This window comes from Homarus americanus, unplaced genomic scaffold (genome assembly GCF_018991925.1).
Source record: "Homarus americanus isolate GMGI-L3 unplaced genomic scaffold, GMGI_Hamer_2.0 scaffold34345, whole genome shotgun sequence".
Lineage (NCBI taxonomy): Eukaryota > Metazoa > Arthropoda > Malacostraca > Decapoda > Nephropidae > Homarus > Homarus americanus.
Window position 1 is genome coordinate 1490513 of NW_024736072.1, and position 11988 is coordinate 1502500.

Below are 11988 nucleotides of genomic sequence, written 5' to 3' on the forward strand. Positions count from 1 at the left end.
GTATGGGTTATGCAATATATGTATGTATGTATGGGTTATGCAATGTATGTATGTATGTATGGGTTATGCAATATATGTATGTATGGGTTATGCAATGTATGTATGTATGTATGGGTTATGCAATGTATGTATGTATGGGTTATGCAATGTATGTATGTATGTATGGGTTATGCAATGCACGTATGTGTGTATGTATGGGTTATGCAATATATGTATGTATGTATGGGTTATGCAAGGTATGTATGTATGTATGTATGTATGTATGTATGTACGTACGAGTATGAATGTATGTATCAGAAATCACGAAAGGAAACTTTGTTTAATAACCTATAGAGCTCAAACCCTTAAACTCTAGAGCTCTTTTAGTAGACTTTACATTCACAATACATTATAGAGCTCTGTGTTTTGACTCTAAGCTCTATACATACTCTAGAAGTGTATTAAGGTGACTTAAGTGGTAAATAGTTTCAAGAAGTAAGGGGGGTTGGTTAGGTTAGGTGGGCTTCTTGAGACTAGTGGTACGGTTAAATTGGGGCTTATCAGGCCTGGGGTCTATTAGGGCTGGGGTCTATTAGGGCTGGGGTCTACGGAACCAGTGGACAGATGGTGATGTAACCTGAACACAAAATATGAAAATACCTCAGTTAAGTCATAATCACATACAGTACGTTCATATGTTTATCTAGATTGAATCATCACCTCTATGATACAGTCACTACACAACTGCTTCTGTAACTGTACTTTATACCTGTACCTGTGTTTCTCAATTAGGTTTTTGAATCTGATTATTCCGAATTATTATTAGCTATAAAGATTAAGTTTATTCTCATCATCTTTACAGTTCATCTTAAAGACAGCTATAGGATTATTTTTTGGTATATTATTATCTTGTGTTGTTCTTTAGGGGGACTGTGTTGGCACCTCAGACACGAAGGAGGGACTTTTCTCACCCTCACACATGGGGGGAGGAGATAAGGCTTTCGACCTCTTAAGTCAATGGAATTTTGTTCACCACACCTTGACAAGGAAGAACAAACTATTCATTATATTATCTTAAGTATTCTGTTGTCTTAAATCGCCAATATTTACAAATCCATGTAGTGTGACACGTGCTGCTAGTGACTCCATTATCTACTGTATAGCCTGGGTGATAATGGTCGAGCTAGGAGGACACTTGTGATGTAAACATTAGCAAGACAGACCCAGCTGGCTTATGTTGTTCATAATGTTACATTGTACTGGAGGGTCACACACACACACACACACGCTGTAGTCTTTGTTGAATGTTGTTATTATCAGCGGCACTGGGGGGGGGGGGTAATTATGCCGTAAGCTAACTTGATAGATCACAGATAACAATGACCGGCACTGTTGTTGTTAACACATCAAGCTTGTTAAATCACTGCTAACTCGGATTCAAAGGTGGTCCAGGAGAGGCCGGGGTAGTGGCACTACTGCCGCCGCTGCTACTACTACTACTGCTGCTGCTGCTGCTGCTAGCACTGCCGTGGCTGCGAGTACTCCTAGTTATAGCGTCTGTTACTAGGGGTAAATAGGGATGTTCATCCGGTGTAAGTACTGCAGGACTAAGCTGCGCTCTGCTGCTAGTGGTGGTGACAGTGTTGGCTGCCAGTGTTGCGGTGGACAGGTTGAGTGCCGCTGAGTGACTGCTGTTAACATCTAGGTCTGGTGGCAGCCAGCTGGTGCTTATCCTGCTGCTGCTACTGCTGCCTCCGGCTGGCTGTGTAGATAAGTTTAGTGCCGTGAGTGCCGCGGGGTGGCTGGTGTTGGCCTCCAGTACTGTTGGTAGCCTGTTGGCGTTGTTCTCCATAAGGGGCGTCGTGGTGGTGGGGTTGGTGGAGGGGGTGTTGGGGTGGAGGTGTGCCTGAGGGAGGGCTGCCAGCGGTGGTCTCGATGCCTGGTCTTGCTTGTCTCGCAGCTTCCTACGTGCTCGTGCCTCTAGGGATTCCTGCAGATCGGTGATGTAGTCGATGGCGGAGTGGATGAGCTGAACCTTGGACAGTCTGCCAGAGCGAGGCACATATGGCACTAACTCACGCAGCTTATCCAGGTACACCCGCATCTCCGACCCCCCTGACGAGTTGCTGACACCTGATACATCTGTTGAGGCTGACGCTTCTGACGCTGACGCAGGTTCACCACTTGACGACCCCGCCGCCTGGTCGCTCGTACTTGATGATGAAGAGGATGATGAAGATGGTTGTCCAGGAGGCTTTAGCGGTCTCGTGTTACGGGCGCGCAAAATGTCTCGGTCTCTTGCTGGTGCCGTCGTCGGCTTGTCGGGCTTCATAATATCGGTGTATGGCGGCTGTACGCCCGAACACGAGAGACTTCTCGCTACACCCGCCCACAATGTCCGACACACGTAACCAACAGCACCACCTCACACAACCACCGAGTCCGCACCTCCTCAGCTGTGCCGACTTTCTGACTACACTGAGGCCATTCCCAGGCAACTGACCACTCAGCGCGCACCGGCGATCGATAAGCCACGCCCCTAAGATCCCTCTAGCCAATAAGGGAGTCGCTGGCCTGGAACGTTGGTCGCTGCAAGTGGTGCCATCTCTGTGTCTTTGTTTTTTTTAGGGACTTTGAGTAGTACTTCCAGGACTTATAAATATTAGAAATTACACCGATCATTTACATACCCAGCATCTTACTCTCAGGGTAAAGATGGCTGGTGAGAGAGAATTAAAGGTGAAACTACAAAGATAAGCATATGGTCGGGTGGAGGGGCTGCCACCTTGTTTATTTAAGAGGGGGAGAAGACATTACCGATATTAAGTCCTTAGGGAATTGTACTCCCAACACCACCATTGTCATTATTCAGGTGATATATCCAGCCTTCTGTGTTATTTCCAGATGATATTTCCAGCTTTCTGCGGTATTTCCAGGTGACACTTCAATGTACCCGAGTTATTACTTCTAGTCTTTTTACCTTTATAAGAAATATTACCCAGACATTTTGAGATTAGAATATTATAACTTACGCATTAATGATGTCCAGTATTTAGTAATTAGAGGTCACGTGATCATTAAATTAGGTTAGGTCATGTTAGGGTTGGTTTGGTTAGGTTAGATCATGTTATATTAGATTAGGCTGGGATTGGTTAGATTAGGGTTGATATTTGTTAGGTTAGCTTTGGTTGGGATTGGCTAGGTTAGGTTAGGTTGGGATTGGTTAGGTCATGTTAGGGTTAGTTTGGTTAGGTTAGATCATGTTATGTCAGCTCATGTTAGATTAGGTTAGGTTAGTTTAGGATAGCGTTAAGCTAGTGCGTAATGAGTGTGTACAGGTTAACGAGCCGCCCAGAGAGCCTTGTTATTCTCGTCCAGTAACTTGACCTCATTTAGTAATTACTACAAGTTGGTTTGTTTTAGTGAACGCTCAAGCTTTGGGAGATAGAAACTTAAGCTTTGGGAGATAGAAACTTAATATAGACACTATTAACGTCTCCTATACACACAAACACACTATTAACGTCTCCTATATACACAAACACACTATTAATGTCTCCTATATACACAAACACACTATTAACGTCTCCTATACACACACATACACACACACTATTAACGTCTCCTATATACACAAACACACTATTAACGTCTCCTATACACACACACACAATTAACGTCTCCTACGCACACACACACACACACTAATAACGTCTCCTACACACACACACAATTAACGTCTCCTGCACACACACACAATTAACGTCTCCTACACACACACACAGGTGCACCCCTTCCGTCAACAATAATGGTTCGTTCCATGTTACAATAACGACAGATTTGAAAGCAACACCCAAACAGATTATTTTAAAAGATCAGACGTATATGATTTTTTCTCTCTCGTTTGTGTGTGAGTTTGTGAGTGAGTGCGTGTGTTATTGAGTGAGTCAGTTTATGAGTGAGTGAGTCAGTGTATGAGTGAGTCAGTGTATGAGTGAGTCAGTGTATGAGTCCGGCATCATTCAATAATTTTATACTATACCAAAGTTACACGATAATTTTCCCTGAGTCAATATTTAATAAACACTCAAATTATATCAATAAACTCTCGTCAGTAAAATATTCCTCAGGTCAGTGTCTAGGAAAATACCGAAGTGACCCAAACAGTATAGGTCAGAGGTCAGGGGTCAATAATTTACGAATGGGTGAAAAATTAAGTGAAATTTAGGTGGTTTTGCCCTTAGAGTTATACATATTATTTCACTTGAAGATTAGTTAGCTTAGATTATTTCACCTGAAGATTGCTTAGCTTAGATTATTTCACCTGAGAATTAATTAGCTCAGATTATTTCACCTGAGGATTAATTAGCTTAGATTATTTCACCTGAGGATTAATTAGCTTAGATTATTTCACCTGAGGATTAATTAGCTCAGATTATTTCACCTGAGGATTAATTAGCTTAGATTATTTCACCTGAGGATTGAGTTATTTCACCCTTAGCTTAGATTATTTCACGAGGATTAATTGGCTCAGATTATTTCCTGAGATTAATTAGCTTGAATTATTTCACCTGAGGATTAATTAGCTCAGATTATTTCACCTGAGGATTAGGTAGCTTAGATTATTTCACCTGAGGATTAGTTACCCCAGCTTATTTCACCTAAAGACTAACCAACCATCCTAATCCTAACCTTACGCTAACCTAACGCCACCCCCCACCCATGCAGTTAGGGTGATTGTCTTGAAATAAAAATAAGCTGGGCAGGGGCTGGACTGACTGGGCTGGGGGGGGGCTGGGCAGGGGGGGCTGGGCTGGAGCAGAGGCTGGGCTGGGCAGGGGGCTGGGCTGGGCCAGGGCTGGGCGGGCAGGGGGGCTGGGCTGGGCGGGGGGGGCTGGAGCTGGGCAGGGGCTGGGCTGGGCGGGGGCTGGGCTGGGGGGGGGGGCCTGGGCTGGGGGGAGCCTGGGCGGGGGCTGGGGGGAAGTCATCAAGTGATCCTAAAATGATTATCACATTGTTTATATAGATCGTCTCCTCTCTACTATTGTTCTTCTTCTGTAAGGTATATATTTTTATTAATATGTGTATGTCTCTTATTGTATGTATGTATGTATGTATGTATGTATGTATGTATGTATGTATGTATGTATGTAAATCATTAACCACTCAGGAAAGGGTATACAGTTTTAGCCTCTCTCTCCCTCCCTAACATTGACTCCTTGCTCTCTCTCCCTCCTTCACATTACCTCCTTGCTCCCTCCCTCCCTCACATTAACCCCTTGCTCCTCCCTAACATTGACTCCTTGCTCCTCCTCCCCTCACATTAACCCCTTGCTCTCTCCTCCCTCATTAACCCTTGCTCGCTCTCTCTCCCTCCCTAACTCTCTTGCTTGCTCCCTCCCTCACATTAACCCTTATTCTCTCCCTCCCTCCCTTACATTACCTCCTTGCTCCCTCCTCCCTACATTAACCCCTTGCTCTCTCCCTCCCTCCCTTACATTAACTCCTTGCTCCCTCCCTCACATTAACTCCTTGCTCTCTCCCCCCTCCCTTACATTAACTCCTTACTCCTCCCTCCCTCCCCTCACATTAACTCCTTGCTCCCTCTCCCTCCCCTCCATTAACCCCTTGCTTCCTCCTCCCTCATTAACCCCTTGCTTCCTCCCTCCTCCCTCCCATTAACTCCTTGCTCTCTCTCTCTCTCCTCCTCCCCTCCCACATTGCTCCTTGCTCTCTCTCTCTCTCCTCCCTCCCTCATTAACTCCTTGCTCTCTCTCTCTCTCTCCCTCCCTCCCTCACATTAACTCCTTGCTCTCTCTCTCTCTCTCCCTCCCTCCCTCACATTAACTCCTTGCTCTCTCTCTCTCTCTCCCTCCCCCTCACGTGATCCTTGCCCCCTGGCTTCCCCTCACAAGACCAGGTTATCGACCCCTGGTACCTGCAGATCGATTTTCCAGTGTGGAGACATTGTTAGTGCCTTCACGGTGCTCGGTAACCTTATAGCCTTTTAAGTAGCCTTCGCGGAGCGCTGGTGTAGCCTTGGCAGTGTTCGGTAACCTTGTAGCCTTCATGTAGCCCTATTGTAATCTGGTTATAGCCTGGCCAGTCTAATTGTTGCCCCTGGCCGGCTTTGCTCCGGCCCTATTTATATATTTCCTTCGTAAGTAGCAATTATAAGAAGCGGAAAGTTTACTCACAAGAAAATCCCAACTTCTGCACATAACAACGTGGAAAGTTTACTATCATCATCATCATCATCATCATCATCATCTCCGATTTTATATAGACAAACGAATCATTAAAATTTATTCATGATTTTATGTCGCTTGGCACAGCTGTTCAAGTTGGCACGTAGTTTGAATAATCCAATAGATGGGTTGTGTCAGGACTGGAGAGTTTGTTTTGTAAAATGGCTTCAGCAATTTCGACCCGACGCACCCCGGCATATGGGCGGGAAACTCTGGTTGCGTTTGATCGATGGCTTCGACTTGTGCTACAACACAATATCATAATATTTTATTTTGACAACTATGTAGGTTATTTGAGTAATGATTTAATAGTATAATTTTAATATTTTTGATAATGTTCATATATTTTATTTATCTGGGCGTGTTTAGGCAGATTTGTTCATAGACGTCATGGCTGGTGAAAAGAATGAAACTTACTGGTGTCGAGGGAAATCCAAAAGGGACGTCGGTGGAATTTGCAAGGTAATGAATGTTTTAGTGCTGGTGGGAGGGAGAGAAGGAAGGGTGAGGAAGGGAGGGGAGAGGCAGCAAGTGAGAGTGAGGAAGGAGAGATGCAGCAGATGGGAGGGAGGGAAGGAAGAGTGAGGGAGGAGAGATGCAGCAAGTGGGAGGGAGGGAAGGGAGTGTAAGGGACGAGAAAGGTAGCATGGCAGGTTGGGGAGGGAAGAAAGAGGCAACAGATGGTAATTAGCCCAAATTCCCGCCTTTCTAGACATACGGTATATTACTAAAGGATGTTTGTCGCGTGGCCAGATGTGAGTGAGTTCAGTTTAGGCGCTAACACAAATCATGATCAATAAAGCTTCGAAGTAGCACCGATATATTACCATAACCCTGTACTCCCTTATTTACAGTGAGATTAAAAAATACTTTAGTCTTAAGAATCCGACAAATACTCTTCACGTGAGAAATTATATTTATAAACGACTAGTTTATGTTTTCTAGTTCTTCTGATGTTTTTTTAAATACATGAAATTTGTTGTTGGCATATTTTTTAACACGAATTATGTGGTTTATTTCTTAATAACTAAATCTTTGAAGTTTATTTTTTAAATTGCCTGAATTCATAATAGCATTAGGTGTTGGATGACGTCATATTAAACGCAGAATAGCCAATGCTATGAAAACTACCACGAACAGAGCTGAGAATATTTTTTTTAGGCGACGCTGACGAAACAACCTCATAAGTACTCCTCATAGCCTAAACTACTCTAGAATAATTTGGTTGGGTTCTGTTAGGTTAAATCAGGTTTGTGTCGTCTGCTTTCAGACAAAATATTGGTTTTGAGATCATGCTCGAGGAATATGTTTCTAACGCAGGTGGTGGGGTTTGTTGACATGCTGCATCACTATTTTTACTTTACCTTTTTCCTCTTCACCACTGATCAGCTTGTTAGCCGCTTGGGCGATCGGTCACGTCTCTGTTAAGCACTGTTGGCAAGTACTGGTCATGCACTGGCTCCAGAATGTACCTGACCCTGATCCAGTGCTGGTAAAGTCTGGTCTTGAAAGAGCTCACACTCGGTGTCGTCACAACACACTGGCAGAAGGTTCCAAGAGTTTACAACTCTCACTCCGAAAAAGTTAGCCCTCACGTTAATGCACTTATTAAAAAGTGCTCTACACAGGCTTCTAAGGCTCAATTGTTGTTTAACATGAAAGAGAAAACCCAGAGTGAAAAATACACTTAATATTTACAAGGAAAACTCACCAAGAACATTACAAGGCAAAACAATGGTAATTTAATCTAAATTCCTATTAAACATCCTAAACACTATACCTAACACTCATAACAAGAATAACTTATCTGTTGAGATGAACACAGATCAGCCACATAAGTAAAGAAGAATACCCAGACAACACCATGCAGCTCCGACGAACAGCAGTCAGTGTGAGGAGTAAAACTGACATTCAGGCCTCAGCCAGCTTTTCCCAACCCGACAGGTAGATGGCAGTAATTTAAGGTCCCCTGGTGTTCATCACCTGAACCAAAGTAACTAGTCTAATGGCTGTTATGCAGAAACTAGCTAATCAGAATAAGTCAACTAAATAAATGTATTTGACACGTCATTTTACTACAAAATAGTCCAAATAATCTAATTAGAATATAATATATACAACACGCCTGGGTTTATATGAGCTCTAATAAAATCACCAATACCTGGTTCACTGGAACTCTCCTTAACCCCGAGTCATCTCGACTAAGGGTTGATGACACATGGACATTTTGAGGCCATATGGAGGCCATGTGCACTTGATATTAGGAGATATTCTGAGGTCAACAGTAATTACTTTTTACTATACATAAACGCCTGAGTACAATACTGCATTTAAAAAAGTATTGGAATTTTCTGATGAAAAGTGGCGGGGTCTGGAACCCCAGGACCCCCTGGATCCGCCGCTGAATCTAGAATATTTTATCAATACGGTTAACACCAGAAAAAATAATGGAATTGAACCTAAATTTGTGGAGAGACTAATATCATGAACACGAAAATGGAGGCAAGAATGCACAGAACCTAACCTACCCAACGTAAGGTACCTAACCTACCTAACCTCACTCCCATTTTCGTGTTCATGGTTTAGAGCTCCAGTGATACTTTGTCAGCTGTATTGGCACCTACCCCCCCCCCCCACCACCCTCTTCCAGGACCTCAGATTTCCTCCCACGACTTTGCTGAGTTTTCTGAATCGTTTTAAACCACAACGGGAATTTAATAACCAAAATAGGTTTCCTTGTGTTTTTATGATAAATTGAACGAATATGACCTTTTTGATGGGAAATAGTTTTTTTTAGGGCTCATTTAACACTAACAATGACAATGACTTCCAAAGTGGTGCACCACTTTGGAAGTCATTGTCATTGAATTTATCATAAAAACACAAGGAAAATGTGGGGTAAAAAAAAAATAAAACCTGGCCTAACCTTTCTTGACTAAAAAAAGTCCTAATAATATTACTAAGTTTCTTTAACCGATGACGAAGGAAACAGTGATAATGTTTTGTTTTTTGTGTCTGGTGTTTTATCGGTGATTCTCTTCATGTTAGGTCAGGAGGGAGGCACAAGGCGACTGAGTACAAAATTGTTGCGCGTGCAGCTCATCATGTGACGCTCACGTGAAAGAAATATGAATATAAAATTCCTCAAAAATGTGTTAAGCGAACTAAAAATTCGTCTATATTGTTATATCTTGGTTTATCCAGATCACAGCTATCAACTGGATGTAAACACGTTTTGTTGTGTACGAAACTAGGTTTGCCAATTAACTTAATGCGCGTTCATAATGGGTATAATAGGTTACAGTATAGGTTAGGTTAGGTTAGGTTAGGTTAGGTTTACAAAAGTTTGTTAGCTCGTTCTTTTAACTCCAGGTTTTCCCTCATCTTCCAAGTCCTGCCCACTTTGGAAGAAATCAGTGTCGTTGATAGGGTTAAAGGGCTCATGCCTCCATAAAGAAGCATTTTCCGCGGAATTAAAGGCCAATATCACTGAAATCACCATCAAATACACAAACGAAAAACCTATATTGTTTATTAATTCTCGTTATGACATGAAACGAATCTTCATAGTTTCTGTCATCGAATAAGAAATTTTACCACATATTTATTATAACTTAAATTTACAGCCACACCTCCCCATCAAGCATTGGAGTGTGGTGACCTTCATAACTTTTTTTTAACTCTGGTTGTAAACAAGACGACCCCCGTCAACTGAAGATATGTTAGGTTGTGTTGGGGTATTGATAAGGTTTACTTTGATTAATTATATAGACCATTTATAGTTTATTTTCTTATTAAGTCAATCATCTTTGATATCAGGTAATTCATTCACTTTTGTTGTGGCAGGTTACTGGTGGTTGAACACGTCATCAGCTCCGTCAGCGTCACTACGTGTGGTGGCTGACACTGCGGCAGGACTCTTACCTCCAGCTGACATGAGTAAGAACAGTAACTTATTTCTTTATTGATTGTTTGTGTTTTACTTCCACTGAGTGTACTTGGGGTGGAATAATGACTTACACCCTCCCTCCTATATTTGTCAGCTGGATTACCTATAGCCAGCGCAGAACAGTGAAATGTATAGTGGGAGGTGTTTGTGCTTCAGTTAACACTACGCTGAGCTCACTGTTGTGTCATGATTCACCACCAAGAAACTCAGGAGCTCTGTAACATCTATGTCTATATATGAGGATAGATTAACGTGTCTTGTCGTGGTAGCCTCAGTGCAATATAGCCGCCATTAAGGTTGCCATCCCCATGCCGTATACATATATATATTATACTCACTCTTTCAGGCTACAATGTCAACCAGAGATAATTTTGATTAATGATTTTATGGGCTGCGTCAGTCAGCTCAATGATCGTGTGTGTGTGTGTGTGTGTGTGTGTGTTATCTACAATGCGTGGTGTGTTTGTATGTTATCTAAGATGCGCGTGTATGGGGGGGGGGTAAATGTCAGGGTGTGGGCGTGGCGGTGAGCAGGTCAGACGGGGCTGCCCTCGACACTACTGTAATATTGAGTACCACCACCACTACCAGCCTCACTACTACCACCACCACTACCAGCCTCACTACTACCACCACCACTACCAGCCTCACTACTACCACCACCACTACCAGCCTCACTACTACCACCACCACTACCAGCCTCACTACTACCACCACCACCACCTGCCCCACTACTACCACCACCACCACCAGCCTCACTACTACCACCACCACCACCAGCCTCACTACCACCACTACCAGCCTCACTACTACCACCCTCACCTCACCACCTCAGCCTCACTACTACTCACCCTCACCACTCACCAGCTTCACTACCACCACTACCACTACCAGCCTCACTACTACTACCACCACTACCAGCCTCACTACCACCATCACCACCAGCCTCACCACTACCACCACCACCACCAGCCTCACTACTACCACCACCACTACCAGCCTCACTACCACCACTACCACTACCAGCCTCACTACCACCACTACCACCAGCCTTTCTACAACCACCCCGACCACCACCACCAGCCTCACGCACCCTTGATTGATCTGTTGATACTTTATACATGGTGCTGATGATCAAGGCTTCTCCTCCTCTTCCTTCCTCCTCTTCCCCTCCCCCCTCTTCCTCCTCCTCCTCCTCCTCCTTCCTTCCCCCCTCTTCCTCCTCCTCCTCGTAGAATGCCAAGAGCAGGGCGTCGTCTCCTATCTCACCATCATCATCATTGTGTTCACCGGTACACTTTTATTCCACGAACGGTACATAGAGGTAACAGGTACGTGATGGTACTTCAGGGAGCGACAGATAAGAAATAAGTAGAGGCGATAAAGTGTTATTCCACAAACGGTTCGGATGATCGACTTGAAAATGAGTTAGTAATCCAGGGTGCAGTATTGAGTTCTGGGTACAGTACTAAGTGTGGTAATAATCGCTGCTATAGTTTCGGAGATCTCAGATAAGTTGTTGTGCCATATTAAACGAGACTCGATTTATATATGTTGTGTGGATAGTAGAAGGAGCCTTTATAAATGTAGGAATGTGTATAGGTGAAGGGCTACCACCGGGCTACACTTTGTCCACTTGCCCCATAGTCTAGTAGCATCTTGTCCCTGACGTAGCCTCAGCCTCGTGTAGCCGGTCAGACATTAACAATGGAGCCTGGGTGGTGATTGTGTGGTTCACTGACTACATCGATCTTCTTCCTGACCTCACGGTGGCTCGGGCCAGCTACTCTGCTTTATTGATGAAACTTAAAC

The 11988-nt window shown here is 43.7% G+C and overlaps 1 protein-coding gene across 1 annotated transcript; it reads right to left on the minus strand.

Annotated features, from left to right (window-relative positions):
* Positions 1 to 1405: 1405 nt before the first annotated feature.
* On the minus strand, positions 1406 to 2311 carry LOC121871926 (uncharacterized protein DDB_G0271670-like). The gene is made up of 2 exons (XM_042374526.1): positions 1886 to 2311; positions 1406 to 1741 (listed from the first exon to the last, which is right to left on the minus strand). The coding sequence occupies exons 1-2, from the start codon at positions 2309 to 2311 to the stop codon at positions 1406 to 1408; spliced, it is 762 nt and encodes a 253-aa protein (XP_042230460.1).
* Between the last annotated feature and the right edge of the window lie 9677 nt (positions 2312 to 11988).